Source organism: Oncorhynchus tshawytscha, linkage group LG07 (genome assembly GCF_018296145.1).
Source record: "Oncorhynchus tshawytscha isolate Ot180627B linkage group LG07, Otsh_v2.0, whole genome shotgun sequence".
Taxonomy (NCBI): domain Eukaryota; kingdom Metazoa; phylum Chordata; class Actinopteri; order Salmoniformes; family Salmonidae; genus Oncorhynchus; species Oncorhynchus tshawytscha.
This window is the reverse complement of record NC_056435.1, coordinates 31,982,289-31,996,926: the sequence shown is the minus strand read 5'-3', so window position 1 is coordinate 31,996,926 and position 14,638 is coordinate 31,982,289. Positions and strand designations below refer to the sequence as shown.

The 14,638-nt window shown below is 43.2% G+C and overlaps 1 protein-coding gene across 2 annotated transcripts in view; it reads left to right on the top strand.

Annotated features, from left to right (window-relative positions):
* The window catches only part of LOC112254369 (coiled-coil domain-containing protein 120), a 28,674-nt gene that overhangs the window by 10,716 nt on the left and 3,320 nt on the right, over positions 1 to 14,638 (top strand). Inside the window, exons 2-7 of one of the 2 annotated variants that reach the window (XM_024426878.2) lie at positions 11,423 to 11,584; positions 11,676 to 11,778; positions 12,246 to 12,364; positions 13,245 to 13,349; positions 13,454 to 13,574; positions 14,154 to 14,213. In XM_024426878.2, the coding sequence (XP_024282646.2) occupies positions 11,730 to 11,778; positions 12,246 to 12,364; positions 13,245 to 13,349; positions 13,454 to 13,574; positions 14,154 to 14,213 (454 nt within the window). In that variant the 5' untranslated portion in view covers positions 11,423 to 11,584; positions 11,676 to 11,729. The remainder of the gene's footprint in view (positions 1 to 11,422; positions 11,585 to 11,675; positions 11,779 to 12,245; positions 12,365 to 13,244; positions 13,350 to 13,453; positions 13,575 to 14,153; positions 14,214 to 14,638) is intronic. The other variant, XM_024426879.2, reaches the window with a different exon arrangement.

Below are 14,638 nucleotides of genomic sequence, written 5' to 3'. Positions count from 1 at the left end.
AAGAAACGGTGTCTATCAATGGGAAGTCACACAAGGGGAATTTCACACTAGTACGCGCAAACTGGACCGTCTCAACTCCAGGACTGGACCCCATGTTAAATGTGTGAGGTATTTGAAGCATGAATCTCCCATATGGTATGAATGAGGTGGTAGATACATGTTTTTTTTTTACGATGATAATATGGTGCCGTTCTCTGTACACATCTTAAAAATGTTCCAACCTTACTCTTAGCTCTTGAGGCATTCTGTGTTGTTGATGGTGTTTTGCTTAGGAAAGAAGGATGTGGTTATTTAGTAAACTGCAAGGAGCTGCCTGTTCTTTATGATTAAGATTCTGGAGTGCGAGATGCTCTGGCACTGAAGAGAATCACTATTGTTTGTTCTCTATGCAGCATAAGGGAATAAGGCCTGATTTGGAACAAGCTTGCATGGAATTCTGAATAATACCATAAATAAAAATGATAGGCTACCCCTGACTTCTTTAGACTGAGATGAGCAACCTCCTGCTTTGGCCATTGCTAGCAGGCTTTAAAATCCAGGCAGTAGATAATGGACCTTATCTGATGTTAATTTAGTTGGTGCTGTATATGAACTAATATACAGTGGGGCAAAAAAGTATTTAGTCAGCCACCAATTGTGCAAGTTCTCCCACTTAAAAAGAAGAGAGAGGCCTGTAATTTTCATCATAGGTACACTTCAACTATGACAGACAAAATGAGAAAAAAAATCCCAGAAAATCACATTGTAGGATTTTTAATGAATTTATTTGCAAATTATGGTGGAAAATAAGTATTTGGTCAATAACAAAAGTTTATCTCAATACTTTGTTATATACACTTTGTTGGCAATGACAAGAGGTCAAACGTTTTCTGTAAGTCTTCACAAGGTTTTCACACACTGTTGCTGGTATTTTGGCCCATTCCTCCATGCAGATCTCCTCTAGAGCAGTGATGTTTTGGGGCTGTTGCTGGGCAACACGGACTTTCAACTCCCTCCAAAGATTTTCTATGGGGTTGAGATCTGGAGACTGGCTAGGCCAGTCACTTTTGTTATCGACCAAATATTTATTTTCCACCACAATTTGCAAATAAATTCATTAAAAACCCTACAATGTGATTTTCTGGATTTCTTTTCTCATTTTGTCTGTCATAGTTGAAGTGTACCTATGATGAAAATTACAGGCCTCTCATCTTTTTAAGTGGCAGAACTTGCACAATTGGCTGACTAAATACTTTTTTGCCCCACTGTATATCATTCCTTCTCGCATCGATTTACTCGCTATCCTCCTCTCACCTTTTCCCTTCGCTTGTGGACTTCAGTGCCCAACACATCAGCTGTCTGTGACCTGGTGAAACAACCTTTCCAAGCCAAACCTTCATATCATGGCCACTAACCGCTACACAGCCTACATCGTTGTCACGTCATAGTCAACATAGCTACTAGAACTAACGCGTTACTAAACCCGCTACAATCATGAAGTACTGTGTACAGTCAGCAGCAAGCAGTTAAGCAGTTACACCGGCAGACCCCAGTGGCAATAAATTAATAAAACTAAAAGCTTACCTTGACTTGGAAGAGTTCCAGTGTTGGATAGCCATAGCCAGCTAACTAACATGTCACCCATCTCTGTTTGAGCCAGCTATTTGTGTAGGCTAAACTAGCTAGCTAAGTAAGTGAAAGTTTAAAAAAAAAATATATACTATGAAATATAACTAGCTCTCTCTCTCTTGCTTCTCCTTAATTTGTTCAAAACTTTTCAACTATTGTCTTTCTCTCTCTTTGAGTCAATTACTCACCACATTTTATGCACTACAGTGCTAGCTAGCTGTATCTTATGCTTTCAATAATAGATTTAATTATCTGATCCTTTGATTAGGTGGACAACATGTCAATTCATTCTGCAAGAGCTCTGATAGGTTGGAGGATGTCCTCTGGAAGTTGTCATAATTACTGTGTAAGTCCATGGAAGGGGGTGAGAACCATGAGTCTCCTAGGTATTGTATTGAAGTCAATGTACCCAGAGGAGGAAGGAAACTAGCTGTCCTCTGTCCTTTAGTAGAGTCTTATCTAAAAAGGATACCTTTAATGTTTTACTATTTTTATTTTTCATTGAGGAGGATGGTCTCCACTCATATATACAGAACAAAAATATAAATGCAACATGCACATTTTTTTACAGTTACAGTTCATACAAGGAAATCAATCAATTGAAATAAATGCATTAGACCCAAATCTATGGATTTCACATGATTGGGCAGGGGCACAGCCATGGGTGGACTTGGGAAGGTATAGGCCCGCCCACTTGGAGCCAGTTTTTCCAAACAAAAGGGCTTTATTACAGACAGAAATACTCCTCAGTTTCATCAGCTGTCTGGGTGGCTGGTCTCAGATTAACCCGCAGGGGAAGAAGCCGGATGTGGAGGTCTTGGGCTGGCGTGGTTACACGTGGTCTGCGGTTGTGAGGCCGGTTGGACGTACTGCCAAATTCTCTAAAACTGTGTTGGAAGCAGATTATGGCATAAAATGAACATTAAATTATATGGCAACAGCTCTAGTGGACATTCCTGCAGTCAACATGCCAATTGCATGCTCCCTCAAAACTTGAGACATCTGTGGCATTGTGTTGTGTGTCAAAATTGCACATTTTAGAGTGGCATTTTATTTTTTATTTCACCTTTAACCAGGTAGGCTAGTTGAGAAACAAAATTCTCATTTACAACTGCGACCTGGCCAAGATAAAGCAAAGCAATGTGACACAAACAACAGAGTTACACATGGGATAAACAAACGTATAGTCAATAACACAAAAGTCTATATACAGTGTGTGCAAATGTAGTAAGATTAAGGAGATAAGGCAATAAATAGGCCATAGTGGCAAAATAATTACAATTTTACAATAAACACTGGAGTGGTAGATGTGCAGACGATGAATGTGCAAGTAGAGATACTGGGGTGCAAAGGAGCAAAAAATAAATAACAATATGGCAATGAGGTAGTTGGGTGGGCTATTTACAGATGGGCTATGTACAGGTGCAATGATCGGTAAGTTGCTCTGACAGCTGAAGCTTAAAGTTAGTGAGGGAGATATAAGACTCCAGCTTCAGTGATTTTTGCAATTCGTTGCAGTCATTGGCAACAGAGAACTGGAAGGAAAGGCGGCCAAAGTAGGAGTTGGCTTTGGGGATGACCAGTGAAATATACCTGCTGGAGAGCGTGCTACGGGTGGGTGCTGCTATGGTGACTAGTGAGCTGAGATAAGGCGGAGTGAGCTTTACCTAGCAAAGACTTATAGATGACCTGGAGCCAGTGGGTTTGACGACGAATATGAAGCGAGGGCCAGTCAACAAGAGCATACAGGTCTCAGTGGTGGGTAGTATATGGGGCTTTGGTGACAAAACGAATGGCACTGTTATAGACTACATCCAAATTGCTGAGTAGAGTGTTGGAGGCTATTTTGTAAATTACATCGCCCAAGTCAAGGATCGGCAGGATAGTGAGTTTTACAAGGGTATGTTTGGCAGCATGAGTGAATGACGCTTTGTTTCAAAATAGGAAGCTGATTCTAGATTTAATTTTGGATTGGAGATGCTTAATGTGAGTCTGGAAGGAGAGTTTGCAGTCTAACCAGACACCTAGGTATTTGTAGTTGTCCACATATTCTAAGTCAGAACCGTTCAGAGTAGTGATGCTAGACGGGCGGGCAGGTGCGGGCAGCGATCGGTTGAAGAGCATGCATTTAGTTTTACTTGCATTTAAGAGCAGTTGGAGGCCACGGAAGGAGTGTTGTATGGCATTGAAGCTCATCTGGAGGTTTGTTAACACAGTGTCCAAAGAAGAGCCAGATGTATACAGAATTATTGCCCCCCCAGCACAAGGTGCACCTGTGTAATGATCATGCTTTTTATTGAATTTCTTGATATGCCACACTTGTCAGGTGGATGGATTATCTTAGCAAGGAAGAAATGCTCACTAACTGGGATGTATCCAAATTTGTGGACAGAATCTGAGAGAATTTAGCTTTTTGTGAGTTTTTATGATCTGGGATCTACATGTTGCATTTAAATTTTGTTCAGTATACATGGGTTCTAACTTTAAAATTATTTGTTAGTTTACAAATTGTACAATTTATGCTCCCCACATATAAAAACCATGTAGACTGCCGGAAAACCCAGAACGCAAGATTGTAATTTCTCAAACGGTGGAGGAACATGTTGCCTGTAAGCTGGGGCGCACCAAGTGGAACTTCATTTTTTGTATGTAAAATGGCTCTGAGGATTTTCAACAATATTCACAACATATTGATACAATTACAATCTTTATAGAATAAAAATATAATTTCAATAATTAAATGTGTAAAAACAGATTTGAGTGAACACCAGAAAGCCAGCTGCAGATGAAACAGAAAGTGAATTCTCTCCTCCCTCTATCCAAAGGTTTAGCTTGCAGCTATCACTGTTTAACTGGCTAGGTTTAGGATATTTACTAGCCCATACCAGTGATAAACTTCGCTATGTTATCGACATATGGTAGTACACAAACAAAATCTAGCCAAAAAGTCATCCAGAAATGAAGTAAGAGGATAGCAAGCTAAAGTTATCTGCTGCCTCTTCAACAAGAAACAACTGTGACTACATTGATCCTAAGATCCAAAAATAAACTTTCCCATGGACCAAAATCCACCCCTCCAAAGAAAACATGGTTCCCGGGCTTATCTGAAGTGACACCCGATCCGCGGTCCGAGCCATGGCCAAAGCATAGCATTTCAGTTTAGCCCGCACTCAGCAGGCCGCATAGAAAACTCCCCCATAGCCACAGAGTGACAAATTACCGCAACACGCAGCCCCCCAAAAGACCTTGAAAACTATTTCCCATAGTACAAGCCTATCTAGGACAGCATCAGCAGTTAGATGATAGATGTGTTTACATGTGCGTAGTTTTATCAGTGTTATTTAGATAAAAGACGTCAGCTAAATGCGGTAGCTCTACAGCTAGCTAATGTTAGCATAGAGGTAGCATGCTAGCTTGCTCTTTCAATTACCTGGTTCACTTCCATGCCAGTGATCATACTTGCGGTCTCTGCTGGTGTTGCTAGCTGTCTGAGATGCTTAAGAAGCAACATTAATGGTAGGTGCAGCATCCACTTTGAGAAGCACATTTTTGCTGAAGCCCTCCATCCATTGTTGATTGCCATGGAAGTACTCGGATGAAATGTGCCCGCATAAATACTGGAGGCTGAGACAGGAGGGGTCAGGAGACACTGTGGCCCCATCCGATGATACCCCCAGACAGGGCCAAACAGGAAGGATATAACCCCACCCACTTTGCCAAGCACAGCCCCCACACTAGAGGGATATCTTCAACCACCAACTTACCATCCTGAGATGAGGTAGAGTATAGCCCACAAAGATCTCCGCCACAGCACAACCCGGGGGGAGATCACGTCAGTGACTCAACACACTCAAGTGATGCACCCCTCCTAGGGACGGCATGAAAGAGCACCAGTAAGCCAGTGACTCAGCCCCTGTAATAGGGTTAGAGGCAGAGAATCCCAGTGGAGAGAGGGGAACCAGCCAGGCAGAAACAGCAAGGGTGGTTCGTTGCTCCAGAGCCTTTCCGTTCACCTTCACACTCCTGGGCCAGACTACACTCAATCATATGACCCACTGAAGAGGTGAGTCTTCAGCAAAGACTTAAAGGTTGAGACCGAGTCTGCGTCTCTCACATGGGTAGGCAGACCATTCCATAAAAATCAAATCAAATCAAATTTTATTTGTCACATACACATGGTTAGCAGATGTTAATGTGAGTGTAGCGAAATGCTTGTGCTTCTAGTTCCGACAATGCAGTAATAACGAGCAAGTAATCTAACTAACAATTCCAAAAAAAACTACTGTCATACAGTGTAAGGGGATAAAGAATATGTACATAAGGATATATGAATGAGTGATGGTACAGAGCAGCATAGGCAAGATACAGTAGATGATATCGAGTACAGTATATACATATGAGATAAGTATGTAAACAAAGTGGCATAGTTCAAGTGGCTAGTGATACATGTATTACATAAGGATGCAGTCGATGATATAGAGTACAGTATCAACGTATGCATATGAGATGAACAATGTAGGGTAAGTAACATTATATAAGGTAGCATTGTTTAAAGTGGCTAGTGATATATTTACATCATTTCCCATCAATTCCCATGATTAAAGTGGCTGGAGTAGAGTCAGTGTCATTGACAGTGTGTTGGCAGTAGCCACTCAATGTTAGTGGTGGCTGTTTAACAGTCTGATGGCCTTGAGATAGACGCTGTTTTTCAGTCTCTCGGTCCCAGCTTTGATGCACCTGTACTGACCTCGCCTTCTGGATGGCAGCGGGGTGAACAGGCAGTGGCTCGGGTGGTTGATGTCCTGATGATCTTTATGGCCTTCCTGTAGCATCGGGTGGTGTAGGTGTCCTGGAGGGCAGGTAGTTTGCCCCCGGTGATGCGTTGTGCAGACCTCACTACCCTCTGGAGAGCCTTACGGTTGAGGGCGGTGCAGTTGCCATACCAGGCGGTGATACAGCCCGCCAGGATGCTCTCGATTGTGCATCTGTAGAAGTTTGTGAGTGCTTTTGGTGACAAGCCGAATTTCTTCAGCCTCCTGAGGTTGAAGAGGCGCTGCTGCGCCTTCCTCACGATGCTGTCTGTGTGAGTGGACCAATTCAGTTTGTCTGTGATGTGTATGCCGAGGAACTTAAAACTTGCTACCCTCTCCACTACTGTTCCATCGATGTGGATGGGGGGGTGTTCCCTCTGCTGTTTCCTGAAGTCCACAATCATCTCCTTAGTTTTGTTGACGTTGAGTGTGAGGTTATTTTCCTGACACCACACTCCGAGGGCCCTCACCTCCTCCCTGTAGGCCGTCTCGTCGTTGTTGGTAATCAAGCCTACCACTGTTGTGTCGTCCCCAAACTTGATGATTGAGTTGGAGGCGTGCATGGCCACGCAGTCGTGGGTGAACAGGGAGTACAGGAGAGGGCTCAGAACGCACCCTTGTGGGGCCCCAGTGTTGAGGATCAGCGGGGAGGAGATGTTGTTGCCTACCCTCACCACCTGGGGGCGGCCCGTCAGGAAGTCCAGTACCCAGTTGCACAGGGCGGGGTCGAGACCCAGGGTCTCGAGCTTGATGACGGGCTTGGAGGGTACTATGGTGTTGAATGCCGAGCTGTAGTCGATGAACAGCATTCTCACATAGGTATTCCTCTTGTCCAGATGGGTTAGGGCAGTGTGCAGTGTGGTTGAGATTGCATCGTCTGTGGACCTATTTGGGCGGTAAGCAAATTGGAGTGGGTCAAGGGTGTCAGGTAGGGTGGAGGTGATATGGTCCTTGACTAGTCTCTCAAAGCACTTCATGATGACGGATGTGAGTGCTACGGGGCGGTAGTCGTTTAGCTCAGTTACCTTAGCTTTCTTGGGAACAGGAACAATGGTGGCCCTCTTGAAGCATGTGGGAACAGCAGACTGGTATAGGGATTGATTGAATATGTCCGTAAACACACCGGCCAGCTGGTCTGCGCATGCTCTGAGGGCGCGGCTGGGGATGCCGTCTGGGCCTGCAGCCTTGCGAGGGTTAACACGTTTAAATGTCTTACTCACTTCGGCTGCAGTGAAGGAGAGACCGCATGTTTCCTTTGCAGGCCGTGTCAGTGGCACTGTATTGTCCTCAAAGCGGGCAAAAAAGTTATTTAGTCTGCCTGGGAGCAAGACATCCTGGTCCGTGACTGGGCTGGGTTTCTTCCTGTAGTCCGTGATTGACTGTAGACCCTGCCACATACCTCTTGTGTCTGAGCCGTTGAATTGAGATTCTACTTTGTCTCTGTACTGGCGCTTAGCTTGTTTGATAGCCTTGCGGAGGGAATAGCTGCACTGTTTGTATTCAGTCATGTTACCAGACACCTTGCCCTGATTAAAAGCAGTGGTTCGTGCCTTCAGTTTCACACGAATGCTGCCATCAATCCACGGTTTCTGGTTAGGGAATGTTTTAATCGTTGCTATGGGAACGACATCTTCAACGCACGTTCTAATGAACTCGCACACCGTATCAGCGTATTCGTCAATGTTGTTGTCTGACGCAATACGAAACATCTCCCAGTCCACGTGATGGAAGCAGTCTTGGAGTGTGGAGTCAGCTTGGTCGGACCAGCGTTGGACAGACCTCAGCGTGGGAGCTTCTTGTTTTAGTTTCTGTCTGTAGGCAGGGATCAACAAAATGGAGTCGTGGTCAGCTTTTCCGAAAGGGGGCGGGGCAGGGCCTTATATGCGTCGCAGAAGTTAGAGTAACAATGATCCAGGGTCTTTCCACCCCTGGTTGCGCAATCGATATGTTGATAAAATTTAGGGAGTCTTGTTTTCAGATTAGCCTTGTTAAAATCCCCAGCTACAATGAATGCAGCCTCCGGATAAATCGTTTCCAGTTTGCAGAGAGTTAAATCAAGTTCGTTCAGAGCCATCGATGTGTCTGCTTGGGGGGATATATACGGCTGTGATTATAATCGAAGAGAATTCTCTTGGTAGATAATGCGGTCTACATTTGATTGTGAGGAATTCTAAATCAGGTGAACAGAAGGATTTGAGTTCCTGTATGTTTCTTTCATCACACCATGTCACGTTGGCCATAAGACATACGCCCCCGCCCGTCTTCTTACCAGAAAGATGTTTGTTTCTGTCGGCGCGATGCGTGGAGAAACCCGCTGGCTGCACCGCTTCGGATTGCGTCTCTCCAGTTAGCCATGTTTCCGTGAAGCAAAGAACGTTACAGTCTCTGATGTCCCTCTGGAATGCTACCCTTGCTCGGATTTCATCAACCTTGTTGTCAAGAGACTGGACATTGGCAAGAAGAATGCTAGGGAGTGGTGCACGATGTGCCCGTCTCCGGAGTCTGACCAGAAGACCGCTTCGTTTCCCTCTTTTTCTGAGTCGTTTTTTTTTTTTTGGTCGCTGCATGTGATCCACTCGGTTACACTGGTTGTAAGGCAGAACACAGGATCCGCATCGCGAAAAACATATTCTTGGTCGTACTGATGGTGAGTTGACGCTGATCTTATATTCAGTAGTTCTTCTCGGCTGTATGTAAAGGAACCTAAGATGACCTGGGGTACTAGTGTAAGAAATAACACGTAAAAAAACAAAAAACTGCATAGTTTCCTAGGAACGCGAAGCGAGGCGGCCATCTCTGTCGGCGCCGGAAGTACGGAGCTCTATAGGAGAAAGCCCTGCCTCCAGCTGTTTGCTTAGAAATTCTAGGGACAATTAGGAGGCCTGTGTCTTGTGACCGTAGCGTACGTGTAGGTATGTACGGCAGGACCAAATCAGAAAGATAGGTAGGAGCAAGCCCATATAATGCTTTGTAGGTTAGCAGTAAATCCTTGAAATCAGCCCTTGCCTTAACAGGAAGCCAGTGTAGGGAGGCTAGCACTGGAGTAATATGATTAAATTGTTTGGTTCTAGTCAGGATTCTAGCAGCCGTATTTAGCACTAACTGAAGTTTATTTAGTGCTTTATCCGGGTAGCCGGAAAGTAAAACATTGCTGTAGTCTAACCTAACAAAAGCATGGAAAGTTTCTGATTTTTGCAATGTTACGTAGATGGAAAAAGCTGTCCTTGAAACAGTCTTGATATGTTCATCAAAAGAGAGATTAGGGTCCAGAGTAACACAGAGGTCCTTCACAGTTTTATTTCAGACGACTGTACAACCATCAAGATTAATTGTCAGATTCAACAGAAGATCTCTTTGTTTCTTGGGACCTAAAACAAGCCTCTCTGTTTTGTCTCAGTTTAAAAGTAGAACGTTTGCAGCCATCCACTTCCTTATGTCTAAAACACAGGCTTCTAGCGAGGGCAATTTTGGGGCTTCACCATGTTTCAAATGTACAGCTGTGTGTCATCCGCATAGCAGTGAAGGTTAACATTATGTTTTCTAATGACATCCCCAAGAGGTAAAATATATAGTGAAAACAATAGTGGTCCTAAAACGGAACCTTGAGGAACACCGAAATTTACATTTGATTTGTCAGAGGACAAACCTTTCACAGAGACAAACTGATATCGTTCTGACAGATAAGATATAAACCAGGCCAGAACTGGTCAGTGTAGACCAATTTGGGTTTCCAATCTCTCCAAAAGAATGTGGTGATTGATGGTATCAAAAGCAGCACTAAGGTCTAGGAGCACGAGGACAGATGCCAAGCCTCGGTCTGACGCCATTAAAAGGTAATTTACCACCTTCACAAGTGAAGTCTCAGTGTTATGATTGGGTCTAAAACCAGACTGAAGCATTTCGTATACATTGTTTGTCTTCGGGAAGGCAGTGAGTTGCTGAGCAACAGCTTTTTCTGCAATTTTTGAGAGGAATTCGATATAGGCCGATATTTTTTTATATTTTCTGGGTCAAGGTTTGGCTTTTTCAAGAGAGGCTTTATTACTGCCACTTTTTTTGTGAGTTTGGTACACATCCGGTGGATAGAGGGCCGTTTATTATGTTCAACATAGGAGGGCCAAGCACAGGAAGCAGCTCTTTCAGTAGTTTAGTTGGAATAGGGTCCAGTATGCAGCTTGAAGGTTTAGAGGCCATGATTATTTTCATCATTGTGTCAAGAGATATAGTACTAAAACACATGAGTGTCTCTCTTGATCCTAGGTCCTGGCAGAGTTGTGCAGACTCAGGACAACTGAGCTTTGGAGGAATACGCAGATTTAAAGAGGAGTCCGTAATTTGCTTTCTAATGATCATGATCTTTTCCTCAAAAAAGTTCATGAATTTAGTTCATGAATTTATTACTGCTGAAGTGAAAGCCATCCTCACTTGGGGAATGCTGGTGTAAGTTGTATTCACTGAATGTGTGCAACTGGGCATAAACAGAGCAGGTTGTGTCTTACTTTCAGTGAAAAGTTATTGCTGTTACTTTTCATTCATTATTTTAATTTGTGTTGGTTACCTTTGGAAATTGAGACATGAAACACAGTTTAGGTTTCTCTCCATCTGTTCTTCTCCATACGTTATTAATTCTGTTTCACTCTCACTCCTCTTCGAAGACATGATTGTCAGAGCTAAGAGATGCAGGCAGGCAGGCTATGCCCTCGTACAATTGCTTTAATATTATTTATTATGTTGGCACAGTCTACACTATCATGTTAAATACTTATGTTATTTAATTTTTGAATCACTCTATTAAGCACACTTTTGAATTATCCTGTTAACATGAAGCCATCCTATGCCACCAAGCATACATTTTATATAATGCACATACGATGGACATAGACAGGCTAGGCCTGATAGTCTATCATTGAAACAACACACACGGTTCTTATTCTATATTAACTGTAGGCCTATTCGTTTTTAGTCACATTACCAAAAATTTAAACTCTGCCTCTCTGTTACAGGATTTAGCATTAGACACCTGAAAAGAGTCACAGAGGCTCCCCCCACTGGCGGTGGCTGGGATCACTTTATTGTTTTTGACTAGTGGAAGACACATTCTTACTGGTTTAACAAAAATAGATGGCTAACCAAACTACTGGAGAACACATGCTTGAAGTTGCTAGGTAAGATGAATGTATTTAAACCAACCTGTGCTCTAGGCCCACATTATTTGTTCCATTTCTATTAGGTAATCACAGTGCTCTCTCTCAACAGGTGAGGTTTTGATTGGCTGAGGTTTGAGAAGCACGACCTCACAAATCAGACCACATGGAGGTCAAAGGGCGCCTCATCACATCCATGAGTGTGGGGGCTCCAGGTGAGTTTTACACCTCCACAGAGAGATTTGGGGTTACTTACTAATTTCTTGTGGACAGACACATGTAACATAAGATGGTATCGTAGCATCTGTCAACAGTCTGTGGGATGTAACGACTAACAACTAACTTTGTTCCGGTGCACAGATTTTTCCGTCACTGATCCTTCAGACAAATCCCAATTTCGCAGGTGTTCACATCTTTCGGGGAGGGGACATTTGGCCCATAGACTTGCCTGGAACTTGCAGAGACAGGGGGGTGGAACTACCGCCCTGCTTCCGCTCCTCATTCTAGTATCTTTTCTAACACATCTGCCCCCAGAATTTAATTGATAATCTGATGCAATTACACAATATTTTAAGTGCTCAGTAATACTGTAATTACCTAGTAACACCATTGTTGCAACAAAGTCATTGTATAAATGGTTGTTGTCTCAGCTGCATGTGTTGATGTGTGTGTTGGTGTGCAGATCAGGACAGCAAGCTGCAAGCTGAACGCATCTCTGCACTGCAGGAGAGAAAGCAACTCCTGGAGGACCTCCTCAGCAGCCGAGTGGGAGAGCTGAGACAAGTGTGTCTGCTGGAGGCGGTCAGTTCCTCTTTCCTACCTTTTAACCATTGTAGGTCTCAGGTCAGTTCCTCTTTCCTACCTTTTAACCATTGTAGGTCTCAGGTCAGGTTAGAGGGAATGGCTCCATTCACCCAAGCCATGATATAGAGACGTGTGCTTTATCAGATTATTGAAAAGCATAAACCAACTTTGGGTTTGTTTTCTGTATCTGACTCAGTACGGAGCAGCTCTAAACCCCTGTAAACCTCAACCACCTTAAATTGTAAATCAGGCTCACTGAGTTTGGCTACAGATGAAAGAACAACATTTGGCAACTTTTGTTACATAGCGAAGTTTAAAGCTTTCCCCTTCCAGAGCCGCATGAGTCAAGAATATGTAGCGACAGCGTATCAATGTTAGCCTGATTTTCTCCAGAGGCAGAGCCAGACATACCAGGCAGCAGCTCCAGCTTTTCACTCACAGCTGTTTCACACATCCCCCTGCTTTTGGTTTGAAATTGAACACAGATGTGTCTCAGCTTCTCTCTAGAATAAGATTATTAATGCATGGGAAACGCTCTCTATATACTCTCTATATACAGTACTTTTGATTTGGTGGTCGGATGTACCACCATTCAAATGATACTATTCTTGAACAACATAGTTTAATCTTCATTGGACTATTATCACATTAGTTCTAGCACATGTATTCAAGCGCAACAATCAACTATTTTAAGATACAAAGACTGGAGACTAACAGGATATGTATCGGTGTTTATTACATTTGTTTCTATTGCTCAATTATATAACTATATTATATAACAGACAGTATGACATTTGACTTGGCATTGGCTGTATAAAAACAGTGTTCACTTTTTAATCTAACTAGGCTAATTCTGTGGCATGTATTTTGTCTGCAGGAGCTGACCGGGAAGGTCCCACATGTTTTCCCCCTGGAGACAGGAGAGAGAGCTCCCGTTGTACAGCGCAGGGCTGGCCTGCCACATAACAACACCAGGGGAGAGGTCAGAGGACTTTCTCAAATACTATGACACTGGTCACAGAGGTCCTGAATGTCTGTTAATACTGGTTATCAACACATCACTGACTAAGCTATTGCTTTGTGCAGGATGAGACAGGTCAGCGAAGGCAGATGAAAACAATCTTCAGTGGTGCTCTGTACAGGCACTCAGAGTCAGACAGGAATGTCCCCAACAGCAGGAGGACCGTTCACCGGGGATGCCACACAGGTAAGGCAGTGCTGTGTACAGCAGAGTTCAAAGACGTGTTCACAGCTATACATACATATCTTGTTAAATGTTTCCATGATATCTATCTAGGCCAAACAACTGGGTACTGGGTAGCCCTTTCCTGCAGTCACATTACCTAGTGGCTTCATTGGTGGAATGTTATTCATATTTTTCATCATTTGATAATTAATCAAATAAATACAAATTTACTGCTGGAAAGCCGGTGATTCTATGTCAATTCTTTGTTATATTTCAATCTTCTGTGATGTATATAAAGTGTAATATTGGGATGCAAACTCAAAATGTGATACATTTCAACTCTATATCCGACATGGTACAGGTGGCTTCTTGTTTTAAAGCCTCTAACCATGTGTGTCAGGTGTATTTGTTTAAGACTACCAAGAAACTCTCTGTGTGACCCTGATTTAGCCCACTGCAGTGAAAGGTTAACCTCACAGAAGTTCACTTTGATATGAGCCAGTTTCCTCTCCTGTCCCCTCCAATGATGTGATGGTACAGTATGTGTATTTGGTCTCTACTCCCTGTGATACAAAGAGGTTGTGTTTGTTTTTCTTGCAGAGGACACGGTGATGTCAGAGAGCACTAGCTCCATGTCAGATTCAACATCCCATGACAACGGTGAGCTAGCCAGAGCTGCAAAAACAATCATAACAACCAAATCTGTTAATGCTAGTGGGTAAAAATCATTGAGCAGTTATGTTTGTCTGTTTCACCCAAACACTGAAGTCTTGCAAAATATTATCCAAACGTCTAGACAGAGTTTGTTTTCATTGCGTTATTCGGTGAGGCTACATAAAAAGAGAGATTGGATGATTGGTACTGTGCATACTCAGTTTATAATCAGTTACTAGATGACAGATCACATACATTTCAGTACCTATCGTAAAAATGAGAAGAGCGAAGACTTACATTTGTCTTCCTTAAATTCTGAATTACACGGCTGCTGTCTGATTATGTTCATGAAAGAGAATGTTCTGTTTACTGTATTTGCGTGTCGATTGTGAGTTGGGGTGACTCAAGTTGACCAAACCTCATCTTCTCCC